The 20,354-nt window shown below is 44.6% G+C and overlaps 1 protein-coding gene across 4 annotated transcripts in view; it reads right to left on the bottom strand.

Annotated features, from left to right (window-relative positions):
- The window catches only part of mon2 (Mon2 homolog, regulator of endosome-to-Golgi trafficking), a 265,202-nt gene that overhangs the window by 199,216 nt on the left and 45,632 nt on the right, over positions 1 to 20,354 (bottom strand). For all 4 annotated transcript variants that reach the window (XM_070540046.1, XM_070540044.1, XM_070540045.1 and 1 more), the window contains exons 15-25: positions 17,779 to 17,866; positions 15,767 to 16,058; positions 14,423 to 14,574; positions 12,374 to 12,574; positions 11,549 to 11,767; positions 10,907 to 11,041; positions 10,225 to 10,359; positions 9,455 to 9,595; positions 8,720 to 8,883; positions 7,166 to 7,328; positions 5,736 to 6,005 (exon numbers count right to left, since the gene is read on the bottom strand). In XM_070540046.1, coding sequence (XP_070396147.1) covers positions 5,736 to 6,005; positions 7,166 to 7,328; positions 8,720 to 8,883; positions 9,455 to 9,595; positions 10,225 to 10,359; positions 10,907 to 11,041; positions 11,549 to 11,767; positions 12,374 to 12,574; positions 14,423 to 14,574; positions 15,767 to 16,058; positions 17,779 to 17,866 — 1,960 coding nt within the window. The remainder of the gene's footprint in view (positions 1 to 5,735; positions 6,006 to 7,165; positions 7,329 to 8,719; positions 8,884 to 9,454; positions 9,596 to 10,224; positions 10,360 to 10,906; positions 11,042 to 11,548; positions 11,768 to 12,373; positions 12,575 to 14,422; positions 14,575 to 15,766; positions 16,059 to 17,778; positions 17,867 to 20,354) is intronic.

Here is a 20,354-nt window from a genome sequence, read left to right on the forward strand (position 1 = left end):
GCTGTGCTCAACGTCGTTCTGATAATGTCAACATTCCTTGCACGTTAGCATGTGCTTCCTGGAAAGCTGGATGTAATGTCTTCCAAAAATAACGAGATTGGAATGACGATAGCTGAGCCCCACACCAGGAAGTGCATGAGCACTATGTTGCAACTGCAAGGATAGCAGACTGTTATGCCAACTGGCCTATCACCAACCAAACACGACAAACAGCTGGACAGCGATTATGAAAGTTGGTATACTGTTTCTGTGGATACAAGATGCAGAAGAAGGGGTCACTGAGGACAAGGCAACAACAGACCAACAAGGCACAGAAACTGATGCCACCGATAATGATGTTCAGGCCACAAAGCCAAGAAAGAACCGAAAAGGATTGGAGGACAAAGTATAGGAGGATATATACCATATAGCTTATGGGGAAACAGTGCAGACAACGAGACAGGTGAAAAATAGGAAGATTTGAGTGTTTTCATTCCACTCGTTGTTGGCACTCTTTCGCCGTAACGTATGTAGACCAACTAGCCCAGCTCAGAACCTTTATACTATGCAGGGTGTCCCAGCTAAGCAGTCCAGGCCAAGGCTAAGAGTCCAGGCCAAGTAAGTTTCCCTGTAACTTACGTAACGTGAAAAAAATAAGGAAGGGCATAGTCCCTTCCTCATTTTTTCACACTGTTACATAAGTTGCAATGAACCAACTGGCCCCATTCTGTGTGTTTCCTTTTTTGTGAGTGAAATTAATTAACTCAGACTGCTAAATTAATTAACTCAGACTGCTCATTGGTCAGTGTTCATGATCACCACTAGAATAACTCAGCTGCTTGAATAACTCGCGCTGCTCTCTGCTTGTCAGTAATCATGCTCACAGCCAGCTAGGATGGTGTGTGACTGCCTTCAAAACTCTGTCTTTCATTCTTCATCAGTGAAAGCAATCTCAGCAAAAGCTTTCACGGTGATCTTTTTCGTGACAGTACAAGAATGTTGCCTCTTGTGTTGCCGTACAAAGAACACTTTCTGTTCTGCTGTTGAGCATGCACTCAAGGGTTCAATTTACAGCTGCCACGGCCCCAGTTAAATGCAGGCAAAATGCAAATACGCTCGTACGCTTAGATTTTGGCGTGCCTTGAAGAAACCCGGGTGGTGGTCAAAATTAATCCTGAGCCCTTTGCCACGGAATCTCTCACAGCTCCAGCGCTCATTTTGGGAAGTTAAGCCACACGAATTAATCAAATCAACCAACACTTCATGCCCCTCTCAGTCTTTACGTTGGTTTCCAGGAACCAGGAAAACAAACAATAATTCATCATTCTATTATTTCAGACAAAATTAACCAAATATCTCATGTGCACCGAAGATTAGGAGTATTTTCAATTTCAAAGTAAAAGCGCGAGTTATTACCAGGCACACTAGTTAGTGCACTGAGAATGAAACGAAGTGACTGTCAGTTTGAGTTATTGCATCTCGTAAGCAGACGCACGATGCCGGGCAGACCCAACTATGGTCTTTAACACAACAGAAATACTAATGGCTTATGCTACTGCAGCTGGAAATACTGCTGCTGTCGTCGGCACTAAAGCTGCCTTTCCAGTTGATCCTCATTAAATAATTTGTAACACTTGTATCAAACACAGGCAAACAGAAAAGTTCCTTACTGTTACTCTTCACCAGAACGTCTCGAAGTTGAAAGTTAATAATACACGAATCTGCTGCCTTCACTGTATATACTAGCCATTGCCAAGGCTTCCATCCACAATGAAACCACAACTTTCCAAAGCAAATTGTAGCCAGCAATACCATAACAATACCAGAAGACATGTTGAACACATACATAAAATGCTTGTGTTCTGGTAGTCAAGGCTTTTCTTTTTTCCTTTTTTTTTTCTTCTCATGCAGTTTTGGAACACAAAACACAGAACAGGAAAGAAATAAAACAGTTGTTAGTTCACGCTTGTGCCTGTGTTTTGTGTTCCAAACCAGCAAAGTGAGAAAACTAAGAATGTAAAACCAAGTAGTCCAAGTAGCAGCACTTGTAAAACTCTTGCTTGGGCTAGTTGGATCATGCTTTAAGTAGTAAAGGCAAGGCACAGAAGGCCAGGACTCAAGAAGAAGAACACAAACGACAGGACCGGCGCCACTGTGGCGCCGGTCCTGTCATTTGTGTTCTTCTTGAGTCCTGGTCTTCTGCGCTATGCCTTTACTACTTCTAGCAGCACTTCTAGCACATTTTCTTGTGCCAAAATTTGATTGTGACAAAATCTGCCAAGAAGTTAATATCACAACTCAATTTTTCATAAATAACTGAAAGCATCCATTGCCCAAAGGCCCGCCGTATGTCATGCTTTGTGGGAAATGGTGCCCGCTTATGGCATATAGGGGCGTATGGTGGCTCTGGTGTCGAAATAGATTCCGGTTCAAAAGAGCCACAACTTATTTCAGCATGCAATTAAACATGCACAGCTTACTGGCAAGATAAATCAGGTGATCTTTCAAGCCTGTAGCTTGAAAGTTTAACTAGACTATGCTTTTTCGGCCATATGAAGCTTTCCAAATGCGGACGTCCCCTGTGTTTGCAAAAATGCAAGGTTTGCAAACTTGGAGATGATGGTTGACTTCCTCATGGGACACTTACAATAGAGAGTATCACACCACACAGCAGGAAGTGCATAACACTTCACTTCTCTTTCATAGATTGTGTCAACCTACTCTAAACATGCAGTTGCCAGCTTCAGCACACAGTGACTGGCCAGCGCCTGCTCCGGAGACATGACAGTCACGCTGCCAGGTCACGGGCAATATTCATGCAACAATGCATTTCAGAACGAAATAGAACACTGCTCAGAATGAAAGCAACGATTACACTCTGTGTACCGACCTACTGGGACATACACGCAAGCATGGTCAAAAGTGTACTTGCTAACACTCTTTGAGTTCACGGCTACTGCTGAAGTGCCAAAGCGGTTGGGAAATGACAGTGCTTAAACAGGACAACACCAAGAATGACAGCACGGTGCACTGCCATCCTGTCATGACAATATGCTGTCGTCCTGTCATGACATTGCACTGTTGTCCTGTTGGGGCAATGTGCTGTCATCCTGTAGTGTCCCCCATCATCCCGTTATGATAATCTGTAGTCATTCGGTTAAGGACAATGGACGGACAACCTGTTATGACAATGCACTGTTGTTCTGTCAGGATACAATGATGCAATCCTGTGAGGCAGTGTGCTTTCATCCTGTTGGAACAATGGACTGCTGTCCTTACAGGGCAGTGGAAGTACTGATACGACAATGTATTATCGTTCAGCACCCTGTCATGACAGTACATTGTCATCGTTTCTGGAAAGTGAGCAGTCATCTGTTATGATATCATGCTACTGTCCTGTAAGGTAATTCACTCTTGTCCTGTCGGTCCTGCTATTGTCCCACTTAGTGCTGCCCTCTTTCCAGCTGCTGGCATCAAATGGCTGGAATATGTACCATTTGTATGCCATAGCAATGCTTCTAGGCAGCAGTTCTATGTTACTTGCACAGTTCTTAAGCGAACCACCTATGGCACAAGCTAGATTTACAATACTCAAAACTCACAGCTGTGCCCTGCAACTGAAATTGCATGCTGTAGTCTGGTACAGGCTATCACACGCACGAAGATTTACTGAAAGGTGTTTCCCCATCAACATGCATGGTAGGGACATGCAAGAGAAATGAAAACGTGATGGCATCATATCTCCGTGATGTATTCCTTATGCTATTTGTAAAGAAAGCAAAGATAATGCAAATTACAGGATGCATCGTCTCAAGGCCTGCTCCCGTAACTAAGCATAAGAAGGAAAATCTGCTTCGTACCATTTCTTGTTGTGTTTCAGATACATTCCCTTGCCTTCACATTGCATGTAAACTGAAATCCCAAAATTCACAGCTGCTGCTGCTACAGTACACAATCACATGAGTTAGCTGAAAACATGTGTACTCTGGAGCTGTCCTAGACAGTTGAGAATGGGACTTGCATTGCCAAATGGATACAGGAGCTCACTGGTTCAAGCGTTTTGGCTACCAAAATGCTCACCCTAACTACCAACTGAAATTCCCACCACAGGCATAGTTTCTCTCCTACACTGCATTCCAGTGTAGCTTGACAAACAGGGAAAGCTACGAGGTGCAGCGAACAGCACCATTCACGATACAGTTCATGCAAATTTGTTTCTTAAAGAGTGGGGATCTGTGAGCAGGAGCAATTTCTTCCAATGATTATTCTTAATAAATCAATATTTCACTTGGCTTCACATCTAGCACCATCTATGGTTTGAAATGTAAACTGTGGGATCAGAGCACATACGTGAGGTGTGGCCATATTTTGAAATTAATGTCATCACACTCTAGTCTTTGACTGCTATGCCAATAGCTATGAAAATTCAAATGACTTTGCATGATGTAGCGTGTAACATGCCCTGCAATAGAATCGCAAAGTCAACTATGTAAATTGTTTCAGAATGTCCTGACCAGATCACTCTGCTAATACCTTTCATGGTTTGCCAAGTTAACACAAGTGCCACATGGTACAGTGCAAGCCTGTGTAGATGGCTTGAAATGAAAAGCCCTATGGACTAATTCAAGAAAGTACTGAAGGGACATCATCATGAACTTTGTTAACTTGGCCATTTCCTAGCTGTAACAACTAACCTACATTACTATGGATGATTTTTAAGTCTCAACATGGTTGTGAGATTTATTTTAGCATCCTTTACAAGTGTGCTAACTTTATCTCACTGAGCAACATATTGATGAAGCAAACATATGGCTGAAACAATGGGTGAGGTGGTGGCCACTGCCACCAAGCTTGTTCTTGTTACCTTTCTATTATGTCTATTCTTGCTTTGTGCCTAAGCAAACTATCAAATAATAAGTATTGTACTGTCCTGAAAAGTACTCTGTGTTTGACTATTCTGTTTTCCCTCTTTATACGCCACCATTCTTGCATACTTCCTTTACTAACTACATCCTTTGTTACTGCTGCAAGAACCATCACAACATTCTAAAAAACATGCTTATCGGTTTCTACACACCAAGCATGACACGGCATTATTGCCAAACTTTCTCCTTGACTCCGCATTCTCAGACTAGAGTCTCTGGCTTCAAATAGTAAGACACCGCCGTTGAAACTGCCGTAAAGCTTCTTTTCCAATTTCATTCTTTGCTGTTCAATAATGTATTTCCATAGCTGGGTTCCTCTGACAGCTGCAAAACTATGACAGCCAAAGGTAGGGTCACCTATTGACCAAGCTAAAGTTGTCCACAGACTAGCTGCCTGCCTGTAACAAGCATACTACACAAGTGAAACAAGCAGACTACTATGGTGACACTTGTCTTCTTTGCTGTTAGCAGATCATAACAATCTCCGCAAAGTAACTTTTGTAAACTTTGCCACATCTATTGATTTTTTTCCTGCAGCAAAATTTCGCGTCGGTAATGCTTGTCCAGTTTCTCTTTGTCCACACGGAATGTGATGCCAGCAACACTGTCGTCTCAGTGACGTCACACTCTGCAGCTCGAATACTGGCTGAAAAGCAAATGTTATCATATGCCCCAAACCATCCCACACTTATGTCACTGTACGGGTGCAATCCTGGAATGCTCAAAACGCAGACCGAAGCAGCAGGGCGCTCAGTAGTTTGCCTATACGTGCAACTGCCTGTAATACGACTACACTGCGCATGCTGAAGAAAGTGGAGGGTCAGCTCTGACCTTGACGATGGCATGGAGGATGTCGGCCTGCATGACGACTGGTCGCTGTGCGGTCTGCACGTAGAGGGACACGGCCATCTCCATGGCGCGCTCCCCAAATGGCACAAAGCTGAGTGTCACCCAGTCTAGGTGCTTGGGGGCCACGCCACCAGAGCGCATCTGCAGTTTCCCATAAGCTGGCGCCTGGCAGGCATAGCAGGCAAAACTCAACAGCTGGCCAAAGATGGAGGGCACCATTGCCTGCAGGTTTTCCGGGCCTGCAAGCGCTTCCTGAAATGAAATAAAGTGAGATTGATTGATTGATTGATTGATTGATTGATTGATTGATTGATTGATTGATTGATTGATTGATTGACACATATACATTGTTTACTGTTCCTATTTTTGCCACAACCATTTCTTTTACTATCTAGCCAATGTTACAATATGGTTTGATATACCAAAGAAACACGCATCCAATTTAGAGAGACCATAGGGAATGTCTCTGGATTATCTTGGCCATCTGGGTTCAAAGTAATCTGGTTACATAAAAAAGAGAGAGAGAGAGAGAGCAGGAAGGAGGAACAGCAGAGAAAAGCTTGGAGGACGCTTAAGCTCTACGTTTAAGAGTGAAATGCATTAGGGTCATCGGGCCCTGAAGACGTCGACACCGACACCGGATATTCTGCAACATGGGGCCGGATTCAAAACAATGGTGGGCTGAACCCAGCGACAGTGCAGGGCAGAGCAATGGCTCATACCTCCATAAGACAGACTACAAACAGGGACTCATCAATGGCTCATACCCCTGTGATCAAGGAAAAAGGGGTTTGAGTTTCCGCATGACAAAATTGTTTTCTCATATATTCAAATTATTATTCGAGGCTACCATGTCTGTAGGTTGTATGTAAGCCTGACTTTATGAATTTTCCGACTCATTTTATTTTGAGAAAGTCAACTAGTTCAGTGATATCTATGCCCCACATGGAGGGTCTGCAGAGTTGTGGCTCAAGGCAATTTTTCCTGACGGACAACGCCCCCGACACCGGATTTTCTGCGACAAAGGGCCCTTAACGCTATCGCATTAAAAGATGTGAACATAAAGACAGTGCTTTGTCTGTCCACTTAGCCCTTATCAGCCTTCCTCCTTTGATCCCCTCTTCTTAATTTTTCTCCAGATGTTTTGATGCACTACCCAAGGTTATGCTATCCAAACACCTTTCTAAGTGCCGCTTATTTCTGATAGTGAAACATTGGCTAGACGAAAACTTACTTTTTTTATTTAAACAAAATAAACTATTTTGTACATTCTGTTCTTTGAACAGCACTTTTATTTAAAACATTTTAACAATTAGAACCAATTCTGCAGTCCTGCCACGGTCAAATCTACAAAGTTCGACTGTACAATGAAGACCCATCAAAAGAGATGGTACAAGGGTCGTCGTGCCCACCTTGTGCAAAGTGTCCATGGCACTGAGGATGGACTCTTGCAACGTTGTGAGGACCACTTCGGCCAGAGTGGGCAGAATGAAGGGTGAGGCATCACCGTGAACAGGTGCGGCAACAGCGTTTTGGACCACAGTGGCGAACTTTTGAAAGTCTGAGACCGTGAACCTGGGCACCCCAAAGACAGGTGAAAAACAACTTGCAAATGCCGAATGACCACCATCAGAACTAGACCAAGGCATGACAGGCCGACAACCAAGTCCAAACCATGGACTAGCATTCTGGCAGCACAAGGATTATCAGTTCCAGGTCCATTATTCACGTGTGTTTAATAATACTGAGTCAAGTTAGACTGACAAGTTGAGTTTTAGAGAAAGTGTGTCTTACAAGTTTCTATGCTATAACAACTTGCTTTGACAGAAACATTGCCATCCACCTTGGTGCCTTACCATGACGACAAGCAGGCACTGTTTCAACATTCTGAACAGTTAGGCCCCTAAATCCTAAGACTTAAACCATGTACCACAAACAAAGAGGTTTTCAAGGCCGAAAACACTTCAGAACAAAAAGACTCCCACAGTGATGCTATCTTTGAATACTGAAACATTTGCCTGCAACTTCAACAATTAGTTGAGGCTAGTTGCCTGTTGATTTTAAAAAATATGGCAACATCAGTTCTGTGGGAACTCGCAAGGTGAAGAAAGCTTAACTTAAGGAACAAATTGTCATTCACCTTATTTTAAAAAGTTATTTTATATCTGAAGGTACAGCCAAACTTTGTTAAAGCGAAATTGCATCCAACACGAAAAACACCCTCATATACCTATTCGCTAGAGTTATGTTGTGCTGATTTTGGCGAAAAAGTTATTGATCAGGGCAATTAAAAAGAAACACAAGCGCGATATAACAAGCACTAAAGTAACAGCAACTAAATTACAAACATGCTGTGTACCACTGTTATAATATGCAAATATGGAATCAGTGTGATTACATGGGACAGGCACACTGGCTTGCTGGCTTCAAGCCAGCCAGGCCAAGACTATAGCCACATCACAAACAAGCATTCCTTATGTGTCATTTCAAGTTTGTCTTGCTGATCATTTAACAGTTGCAAACAAACAAAATATACATTTGAATGTAACCAATATTATCTCGGAGCTTCCATTTAGTTTCTTTTATAGCGGTATAGAATACTCACTGAAACAAAGCATGGCCAACCAAATTTTAGACTTTATTATACTCGATAATTCACTAGTACATCCATGCTCACTATATGGAGGCTTCACTGTGGAAGAAAATTCAACCTGGCAGTTTCTGCAGACCATTCGTGCAGAAAATGATCCCAAATCTATGAAAAGGCCACAAAAACTAGTGCATGATGCACCAACATCTTTTCTTAGCATGAGAAAGATAAAACAAAAGAAAACAAAATTCAGCCCTCAATAGATTTTTTCCACTAATAAGTAAGCACCTCTTGTACAAACACTGAAGGGATTTTGCGAGTAGCCTGCCCACATCATTACACCACCCCTAAACAAAGACCAGCTCGAATGACTCACCTATTCTTTATGTGCTGGAAGAGGTGCGGGAAGATCTGAACAAGTGCGGTGAGAAATGCTTGGGACGGAATGTACAGCAAGGACAGGCTGTTGGAGAAGCGCGCGTCGTCAACAGCGATGTCCGGGGGCGGTCTGGTGCTCTCAATGCCAATGTTGTACCAAACCTGCAGTTGAGAGAACGTACAAGATGCTGGACAAAACCTAATGCTGGACAAAATTCACTCGCACAAGCCTCGTATATCCCAAAAGGCATATGTGCAAAGCAAGAAAGCCATCCCTATACCTCACACAATGTTCCAGTTTGGCTTCCCCACATACCTCTGATGCAAAGTGGCACGGCATAACTAAAAAGCAGTAAGACTGCGGTTTGCTTACCACGAACTTTTGGTTAGGACGCACTGCTCATGACTCATTTAGTAGAAGCCAAGAAGAGATGACCAATCTGTCAAACAGCTTTGAGGTAATCACAAGTATATATTCACATCTCTTCCTGCTAGCTACTAAGCCTTTGGCTCTGGTTGCTGTATGAGGCATCATGCTGCATAATATTCAAGATAGTTTTCCTTTTCTTTTTTCATTTATCTTTTTTCATACGTATAAGTCAGCCTCTGTAAGTAATAAATGAAACAAATAAATAATAAATATAAACCCTAACTGGATTGACATTTTTAACGAAGTAATAAACGACATGGTTTGAGGAAGTGCAGCAGGCCAAGCTGTGCTATTGATTCGTACCTTCCAGGCAGCACACCAGAGGGCCGCTTCTCCCTGTGGGTCGGCTGAGCGCCCCAAGAGGGCGCCACCGTTGCCGGCTCCCTCGGTGGGACGACTCAAATGCAATATTTCCTGGAAGCTCTTCAGGGCTGACAGCGACACCTGGGTGATGCAACAGCAACAATATTTGCACACTACACACCTGGCTCCATATGAATATTATATATAATTTGATCAATTTGTTCCCTTTAATGAAACAGATGGCACTGTGGCCTCAGTGTGGAAGGAGGTAAAGGAAGAGAGCAAAAAAAGAGAAATCATTAAAACATATTCCTAATATAAAAGTAGTAATGCATAGAAAGCAATTTCCAGGGCTAATATTTTTCTTACTAATCAACCAACAAGACACACTTGCATTGTCATTGTTGTTTTTGCTACTAATGTGCTGTAACCCACTTTCTGCTCCTTAGAAAGATTTCTAGAATTTTTTTCATGCAGCTTATAAAATATGTTTGCAATACCTTAGTAGGCATGTTTTACCGAATATTTCATGCCAGAAATGAAGCTAGACAGTTTAACATTCAGGTCTACTTTATCCAAGCTTGGGACTGACCAGCATGTTGGAGCTAATAGCAAGGAGCCTCAGAAAAGTTTTGCTTGAATGAGCAGTAAAAACCATTAAGGAGTGACACAACGTTGTGCACAGCACACAACATCGTCGTGTAATATCTGCTGGTTCCATTAGCATGAACAAACAGAACAAGTCCCCTTCACGAAATGCTCGTGCTTACCTCGTTGTTTTTGCTCAGCGCAGAGTTCTCGATGAATTCGAGGAGGAGCGCCCAGGCACGTGGGAAGTCTCCCAGGGTGTGAAGCACTTCCCGCTTGACATGGAACACCCTCGCCACACCCGACAGCGTCAACACCTGCAAGAACACGCCACGTCCCGTGTTCAAAATCACCCCCTGATCATCTGCACTTAAAACTGCCCCTTGCAACCTATGAATGCTACTTAATTGCACATGTGTAAAGGTTAAAATACGACCACCACAAATGTTAAGATTTTGCATCACAGCATGAGAGGGTGGCTGGCGGAGCTCTGTGCTTCTAGTTTAACACGCCCTCAGCTGCACTCCTGTACCTTCCTGCAACATGCGTATGTTTTCTGACCTCAGAATTCAGGCATCCCAATTTTAGTCCCGCTAGCCAGTAATAAATGTATCATCACCTTGTTATATGCATGTGAATCAAGCATTTCAGCAAGAGTTCAGCATGCCCAGGAATTCGGTGTATTCATGTTAATCATAAACAAGTTCAACTGTGTTTTGAGCAACTGTGCATGGCGGGAAAGCCAGATTGGAACTTTTTAAAAGGGTTTGTTGGGAGCTTGATGTAAAATGTGTGTTTCTTGATTTAAAAGTGTCAGGCTCCCTGCCTGACATGCCCCAGGCAAACATGCGCTTCAATACTCACCTGAGTCTCGGCCCACTGCTTCTGAGCTGTGTTGCGCGAGTGGTGGATGAGAATGTTTCCGCCCATGTCGTTGACCTTCTCCGTTGAGGCTGATCCTGACAGCGTCCGAACTCGGTCTAGCAAAGGGAAGAGCACCTGCAAGAGAATCGGACCAAATGTGTGGATGCATTTGTGCAAGCTCTTCTGTGAAGTCATTGGAGCACATCCACCAAAAATAAAAAAGTGTGCGGAGGGCTTCAGAATAAGTGAGGGAGCAGGCTCCGGATTAATTTTGTCTGCTTAAGGTTCTTCACTGTGCATACGAGTGTTTTTGCATTTTAACCCCATCGAAATGTGGCCAATGCAGCTGGGAGACTGACGCAGCCCATGACGTCATTCCATCGCACTGCAGAATTCCATCGCCAATGTGCCACAACGATAGGTAGTACATTCTTTTGAGTGAAGTGGTGGCTCGGGACAGTCAGTTGGGCTGGTTAAGATAGTTAAGAAAGACATGGATGAGTGAGACGATGACACAAGCACATCTGTCTATCGACTTCTCACTCGTTCATGTCGCTAGCGTCATTTTCAGCACAGCACTCTCTTACATTCTTTTAAGCATTCGAGTGGCTTCAGTCCACGCTCCATGAATAGCTTGCGTACCTGCCAGAGCACGGCCTGCCAGGTCTCCTGCCGAAGCACCGAGCCGTGGGCATTGATGGTCGAGAACAGGGTCTGCCCTGCGCTCTTGCGGACGGCGGAGCGTGGGTCGACGCACAGCTCACCCAGCCGCTGGAAGAGGCACATCCAGAGTGTGTCCCAGTCACCCTCCTCCTGCTTCAGCTTCTCCGCATTTTGGTACAAGTAGTCCGCCATGTGCCACTGCAAGTTGGACAGAACGATGGACAGGTCAGTTTACCGACAGCGATCCGGGCGAGTTGATAATGCACGACTTGGCACAGACAAGTGTGGGCGTACCATGACTTGGTGCGGTATTCTCAGTCAATCACTTTCGGGGATACAACCAGTTTAATGGAATTTCACGTGACTTGCACCAGATGCATCGGCATCTACAGACGACAGCATTCTTGGCACATTTCCAAGCACACCTTCACACAGTGCCAGGAACTCAGCTGCGCGCAGATTCCAATGCTTCCAGCGGTGGTTATGCGAAATCTCGCTAAGTGATTGTATCCCCGAAAGTGAACAACTGAGAATGCCGTTCCTGCCTGGTGTCCATGTTTCTGCGTTAATGCGTGTTTTTCAGAGGCTACTTACACTAAACACAAGATCTCCAAACATTAACATAACTGTCTAAGCTGAATAAAAAGTTGAAACTGGGTCTCTTGAAACTGGGGACAGTGGAACAAAACAATATTTATAGGGTTACGCCGCAATGGTCTCCGCGCTCCCCAGGGCAGCCACCCTTCGGAGGGGACTCAGAAGGCCCAGTCTTAGAAACGTCAAAGGCTCTGTGTGTTCACTGACCAGGAGGCCGACGGCAGTGAGGGAGACGTTCAGCTCCTGGTTCTGCGAGCCGAACCGTGCGGCCGTGTCAACGCAAAGCTGGAGGCAGGCCCGCGGCATGACGGGCAGGAAGTCGGCAACCACCAGCTGCAGGCACTGGAACGCCGACCGGATGAGCGCCTCCCCGTGGTTCTCCGAGATGGCCCCGATTATTGTCAGCACCTGGAGGGACAAGTGCCACAAGAGAGGGCGGTTTTAATGATTTGACTGCTTTTAGAGGGGCTGTGAGACACTTCACAAAACCTAAGCAACTCACTGAAATGAGTGGAGTGTCTTTTAAGAAATGCCTTCATAAAGAAAGCTTTCAAAAGTATCTAATATGAAGGAAAAGATTAAATGCAATGTTTACTTTCCCCACTGCCCTTCAACTAACTGGTGCCTCTTGGCTGGGGTAGGACAGATAGCAATGACCTGCCTAATGCTCCTTGTTTCTTGGCATCTCTCTCTCTCTCTCTCTCTCTCTCTCTCTCTCTCTCTCTCTCTCTCTCTCTCTCTCGCTCTCCTTTTAGTGAGGTACTAACTGCGATCTTTTGAAGTTTCCATCTGTCAAGAGTAACTAATAGAGACAAAAAATAAGGGCAGGACAGATGGCAACAGCCGCTTTCATTTTCTTTTTTCTTTCCTTTTTGAAAATCTGGAGGGGACATGCACGCATACGTGAACTTTTGCTCACGAATAGTGTATTGTCGTAAATGATTGCCCAATGGCTGTGGTGTCCACAGGCTGCTGCACCAGCTGTCACATCATCGCTGACATTGCACAAGGTGGCACAAGAAGCTTGAGTTTCGTAAGCAGCAGAAAGGAGAGAAAGAGCAAGCAAGCTGGCATGCAAGATTGTAAGTTCCCCCTCCTGCATTCATCAGAATCATATCCCCTCCAGGCACAAATTATGAGGGACTGTCTACAAATGTGTCAAATTTACACAATCTCATTCCAAGGCACTCGACACTCTGTTGCAAGAATGACAAGTTGGTAGGATGATGCTTTGTGAATTTTCTAGTGAGCGCATTTGTGTCTTTTCTAAAGTTAAATAAAGGCGCATTGGGCACGCCAGAGGTTCAAATCCATGTCTATCGCTTTTTCTTGGCCGACACTTCACAAAACTGGTAACAAAGGTAGACACTCCACCTCAAGGGGATATTTGGCTCGTCTTGTTTATGGCAGAATTGTCTACAGATTAGGAACATTCTCCTTACTGTGTTCAAAAAGTGTGTCGAGGCCCCTTTAACATGGGAGTCAATATGTGCCAAGGCAAATATAACCATGTCAACCCAACTCCTGACTTAGATTGTGACATTGAAAAGCCCACTTGCTATCAGAGCCAAAAAAAGCCGACTCGAGTTGAATACTTAGACCGCTCCCACAATAGCGCTGAGGAGCCGGAAATGACAGCAAGACAGTACAGCTTTTGTTATGAACAGACACGACCAATGAAAAAGGTTACAGATGTGAAAGTGACTTCAAAAACCCTGCAGCAGTTACTGCACAAAAAACACTAGTTGCAGCAGCCACATGGCCAGACCTCCCCCAGTTCCCGGTGATGCTTGCAGCATGAAGTGAGACCGCCTCCAATGAAGCAAGTATGTACCGACTACTCAAGTTCAACCAGCTGAAAACAAGGTGTGCTGCAAGAGCACTCAAAAGCAGTGAGTCGAATGTACAGCAAGTCTGCAACCATTTCTTCTCAACCAGCTCTCTGAAAAGAGCGGTGTACTTAAGACAAACATTTGATTCACACACAAAAAGAATAGTCTGCTAAAGAGCTATATGTATTCTCGTACACACTGGCGACCTGCCACGGAGCTACAAATTCTCCAAACAACTCATCAGTGGTCTCCATTCCTTTTTCTTCCCTCCATCTCATGCCAGGTTAATGCACATTATGATGCACCATGTTATGAAACAATCACCATGTCTGAAGCCCCATGTCTGAAGCCCCATGTCTGAAGCACCATGTCATCATGAAACAAGCTCCAGTTAATGCACCATGTTATGAAACAAGGTCCCTACCTGAGGCCACCCATGGGTGAGTGTCTCGCCATTGCTGTGAAGCAGGGAGAGGGTGCAGTCGAGCTGCTTCTGCCGGATGTCGGGGTGGGCAGACGCCATCTCCACCAGGGGCGCCAGCAGCAGTACCTGCAGGCTCCTCCGCGATGCCATCGCTGATGACGCCGTGCGCGGCAGGAGCGCACAACACACTGTAGTCACCTCGCATTCCATTCCCACCCCTTCAGAACCACACAGTACTTTTGTGCGCATTGTCGTGCATTTGAATCGTACAAGACAGCATTATTATGCGTGTGACTGCTAGAAAAGCTTACGTGACACGAGATTTGCAAGAAGACTGAATTCATGCGATGCCTGGGCACACAGCTGCAAATCAAAAGTTTTGGTGTTCCTTTGCAATCTCCACAGTGGTCCGTTTACTTAGCGGCTCCGTGCCTTCTCAGAGCAGAAATTCACCTTTGCTGTGAAACGAGTGTCCCGTAATCTTTTGTGGCCGACTGTACAGTATGACCCACTGTTAAAGGAAACACCAAATTGCTACTCATAGTAGACAAGGAGGCATTCACAATAATCTCTTATCAATCGATAATAATTTAAATGTGAAGAATAATGTAAGAATAAATTCTACGTTGATGTTCCATTCAAGAGTAGACCATGTGGCACATATTATGCAAAACTGTAATACAAACAACTTATTACATAATGACGTACATGCACAAACCACATGAGTATCCTTCTTCTCACCAGACACCACGCAATTCGTTCTGGCCCCCTATAAATTCAAAACACTATGGTCGCACTATGGTGGGTAGTAATACTATGTGGATTTCCCTAAACTGTCTCTCTGGCTTCAAATGACTGTGTGACTTTGCAAATTGATCATTTTGAACCAAATATTGCATCACGAGCACAACAATTCCCAATAATTTACATTGGCATGTTTAAAAAATCTGGTTTATCAGGAATTGACAAAGATGAAGCCTAATAAGTAATGCCACGAGAGACGTCAGAAGCCACAAGCATGAAGAGTAGACAAATGCATGTAAGTATTATCCATCATTCCCATGGTAATTTAATGATCACAGCGAGAAAGTTCCCTCTAGAAATTTCTGTAAGGCAATCCAGAGCCAAGACTACACTTTGCCCTAAGACAATTACTCCATATAAAAATGGGACAGAAAAACAGGAGAGAGTCATGACGAAACAGCACAGACGATAGGACAGGTGAAATACACATGACAATGCGCTGTTTCACCCACCCTGTGGTCTGAGCCGTTTCACCGTGATGAACGTAAACCAACCAGCCCAGCTCTTCGACAGAAGAGAGGGAAAGCCAACGCAGCTTACCTGTATGAACCGGCGCAGTTGCGCTGTCGGATGCCGACGCCGTCGTGGCGGCTGACATCACCGAGGAGGCCGTCGTGGCCTCGCCGCCTCCGCCTCCTCCGCTGGGCGAGTGGTTGAGCGCTGCCTTGACGAGGTAGGTGAGCGCCTCAGCGCCCCACTCGCGCATGCGCGTGTGCGGGTGGGCGCACACCTCCAGCAGGTGCTGGGTCACCGGACGCCACAGGGCTTCGACCCTGCCCAGATTCACCAGGCCCGTCTCGAGCAGCTTGGCCACGGCAAACAGCGAGGGCTCCTGCAGCAACGCCACGAGCAAATCGTCGCACCTTCTTTTATTTTTTGTGCAAGATCATGTGTGCCCACAGTGCGCAGTAGTACACAGTCGTACCTCATTACAACAGTCACATTGGAGATGAAAATATTTTACGTTTTATTTTTGTTACAAGGTGTGGGGGGACAATGCGGCAGCTCTGCAGTCCTAGCCAACACGCCGAAGTCTAGCAGCAGCGTGTAGCCGCGGCTTGCACCCCTGCTCGCACGTTCATCATTGCTCGCACGTTCACCACTAGCTGTGATGTCGCAGATCGCAGTGGTAGTTATGACAAAGCCATATATTCATTTCACACTGACACCAATGAGAAACATTTTATATTTAGTTCATTATATCCGATAATTCGTTATATCTAGGTTCGACTGCACTAGAAATTTTGTACTCATTCTTCAATGCTGTAGAAGAGAGAGACTTACTATGAGAGAAAAGCTGAAAGGTCAGCCTGAACTACAGTATTCTAGCCTGAAGAAAAAAAGAGAGAGAGAGGAAAAGTGAAGTGGGAGAAAGTGAAGATGATAAGAAAAGTAGATGCGCATGAATAAAGTACACTGCAAACCGTTATTACACTCGCATATCCAGTTCACTTTCCGTCAACAAAACCACAATGGCCTTCATGATCTGGCCCACAGTGTATTCTGGTCGTGGACCTAACAGAAGACTTGCCAAAGACTACTTTCTGCTCAACGATACCAGAAATTTTGTACGAACTGTCCAATGCCTCAGAAGAGTAGTCTCTGCAACATTCCCGCAGAAAAGGCTACCTTGTATACTCTTGGTTCTTTGCAGACAATTCCCGCTTGAAGTTCGTGGCGTTGCACACACATACCTGCTTTGATTCAGTAAGCTGCAGAGCAAGCACCCAATCGCACAATGCTGAAGCGGGCGGATATAGGAAAGGGGAAGACCATGCACCCTCTACCCATCTCCTGTTATCACCGTAAAATTGTGTCCCGTTCACACAGGAAAAGAATGTAATGCCTGCTCCGTTAGGCAACAAGAGTAGATCATCTGCCGCAGCTGGCCAAGAAGGTCCAAAAAAAGGTGAACACCCAAGTAGAGGTGCACTCCTTCAACTGTGTTGCCTGCTGCAGATTACCCTGCTCTGGTCCCGATTGCCCTTATCCTGATTACCCTTATCCTGGTTACCCTGATACTGGTAGCAGCGTTTGATATGTGCCTCAAAGGATGGTAATGCAACAAATACACCAAGAACAGGATAAGTGTAGCATTAGCCATGCACTTTGCAAGGCAACTGCAGTTGTAGTGCTGCCATGTTACTGACAGACTGCCGACTGTGGCGCGCAATAACCATAGATACATACAGAGGTAATGCATCGTAAGTGAACAGCATCAGTAGATCATAAGTTCATGAGGAGCACACAGGCCACACCACAAAGATCAAGGCCGCAAGAAGTTGCTAGACAGCCTCGGTAGATCAAAAAGTAGTTGGTAGTTCAAGGATCGCCATACAAGGAGGAGGAGGAAGTTCACGTGAATGTCTATAGATGATCATGAACTGATATTACACCATAATAGCCGTAATAGCCAATTTACAATAGCAATAATGCTACTGCACTACAACTACTCAGGTACTGCGTGAGGACGTGCGACTTTTTTTTGTTTCTGCTGTCACTCAGCGTACTACCACGCAGACTTTCAGGTAAGGTGGTGAAGTCTTTCTTACTCTGTTGTTGTAGGCCAGCTCCATCGATTCAGTTGAAAGCTTACAGAGCGCATCAATCAAGTGGTGAAGTGCAACATCATCCAGGTACCTGCACACATAAGAGGACACATGAGAGACAGCCTTGCAAGTCTTTTGATTCATTCAGATTTATTTTCTTCTCTTTTCTTTCTTTCTTTCTTTCTTTAAATCTGCAGCCAACCATGGAAGCACAAGCTTTCGGTACTTACAGTCAAACTTCATTATAAGTAAGTTGCAATCAACACAGAAATGCCATCATTATAGGCATTATATATTTACTTTGTTACTACATTCTCAGTATAATCACTACATTCGTGCTCATTACATTGAGGTATGACTACATGTGTATTTTTTTTGTGAGCTGTCAAAAAACCAAGAAAATAAACCTATCAAATTTGCTTCACTAAAACTAAAGAGACGCAGGTATAAGAGTGTACGGGCACAAGAAGAAAATATAGACTATTTTAAACGCCTCAGGCCTAAATTATCGGAAGTGAAATGACCACATTTTTGTTTGTCTCATACGCAAACCCGAAATAATCCATGCATGACCAACACAAAACAAAGCTACCAGACAAATGTTTCAACCGAATTATCACTATGCAAAAATAGCCGCGAAATCCAGAAGCTCCAACATCACAACAAATGTTGTATTCATAATTAACATGCTGATGTTCTACAAATTATGAAATAAAGAAAGAAAAAAAGAGAGAGACTGAAAGAAAGGTTTCAAGGCATAACTTTTGTGAACAATTATTTCAAGTTTGTAGACTATACTGCATCTTTCCAGCTACTTACTATACGTGCACGCACAGTTTTGATGATCATTGAATGACAGCTCCCATATGTGTACCAATATTATACATTGGCAAACTCGCTTGTAAGTTGACTCGCGCAGACCCACAGCCACCCTCGAATATGAGTCAGAGTCGAAGCCTGAGTTAGTAGTGATGAGGCTACATAAGTGCGAGTCAAAATCGGGACAAATCTGAGTCTACATGATTGAGGGTGAATCTGACTATGTGTATTCATTAACGGAGGCAGGGGTTAAGCCAATGGTTCTACGAGACTGAGTGAGTCCATAAATCTGAGTAAGCCCAAGTCACTATGAGTCTGAGTGAGTTTGTCTGTTTCTCATTTAGGGAAGTCTAAGTTCAGTGGGGTCTGGTTTCTGGTGATTGAGCTCGAATGAGCATGGCTGTTTCCCATTTTGGTGAGCCTAAGTAACCCTTAACCTGACCAGAAAAAAAGCAGGGCGAATGGTGGTCCTAGAATGGGCTACACATATGCAATATTTCATAACATATTCCTTAGGTTTAGCGCTACTTGGGAAGCTAAAGTTTTGTTTTTGAGCGAGTCTGAGTGATTTGGTTATTCCACCGACCTGTGGCACAGAGACATAACAGAAATATTGATGCGGATACACAGAGTGAAACTGTACAAAGCCAAAATTAAAGATGCAGGTTGAACCAAAGGAATTGAACAAGATTGAACAACAGAGAAAAAGCAAAACAGAACAGAGAGACAAGAAAACGGAAAACACGAGGCCACAGAGAATGAAGGAAGAAGGCAAGACTCGCAGTTGAGCGTTTGACAAGGCCAGACTTACTGGGAGTTGTGAAAGACACGAGACAGTGTGCCGGCCAGTGGCACGTAGCTGCAGCATCAATCGAGTGTTTTCGCACGTGTTGGTGGGAGAGGGGAAGGGGTTTTTAATTACAGGTGGAAGAGGGAAAGAGAGAAACCAACGAGTTCGTTTCGGAAAAGTGAGAAATAAAAAGGGGTCATAGAAGCATGGGTGATCCAGATGAGACAAGAGGATGAAGAGTAAATTGAGCCGTTGGAGAGCGAAGAAGGTCGGGGAGGAGAGAGAGAGAAGAAGACAAAAAGAAGACATCAGTCACAAGCATTTGTAGAACGAGGACAAAAAACACACTTTATGCACTCACAACAGACAAAGCGACAGTGACAACAGGAAGATTACGAAGAAGGCTCATGTATGACAACACCACTGCAACTTGTCATATTTTTACGCGTATAACCCGCACGAAGAATTTTAAAAATTTAGCAATAAAGCCAGTGACGTAGCCAGGGTGGCACACCGGGCATGCCCCCCCTCCCCCCCTTCCCCCTGAAATTAGCGTGCCAGTAAGCAGCCTGCCCGGCGCCCTCTCACCTTCACCATCCCCAGTCAAGTGCAGAAAACCCCCCTAGCCCCCCAAAAATGAAGAAATTCAGGCTATGCCGCTGGGTAGAGTCATGGTGTGAGATGTGTGCTAATTTCACCTTAACGCATAGCTTCAGGGTAGTGTGGTCCGCACTGCCGCCATGTCCTTTACAGCGCAGGAGAAATTGGAGATTATCACCGTTGCTGAAGAGCTAGAGAACAGAGCCACTGGCAGAAGATACAATGTGGACGAGTTGCGCATCCGCGAATGGACTGTTTTTACAAAAATATGAGCCTTATATGCATTTATTTTCGCATGTTATATGCGGAGCCAGGCTATATGTGAAAAAATAGCATATACAGCCTTAATTTCCCTGCAATAAACTGCATC

This window comes from Dermacentor albipictus, chromosome 6, assembly GCF_038994185.2.
Source record: "Dermacentor albipictus isolate Rhodes 1998 colony chromosome 6, USDA_Dalb.pri_finalv2, whole genome shotgun sequence".
NCBI classification, from domain to species: domain Eukaryota; kingdom Metazoa; phylum Arthropoda; class Arachnida; order Ixodida; family Ixodidae; genus Dermacentor; species Dermacentor albipictus.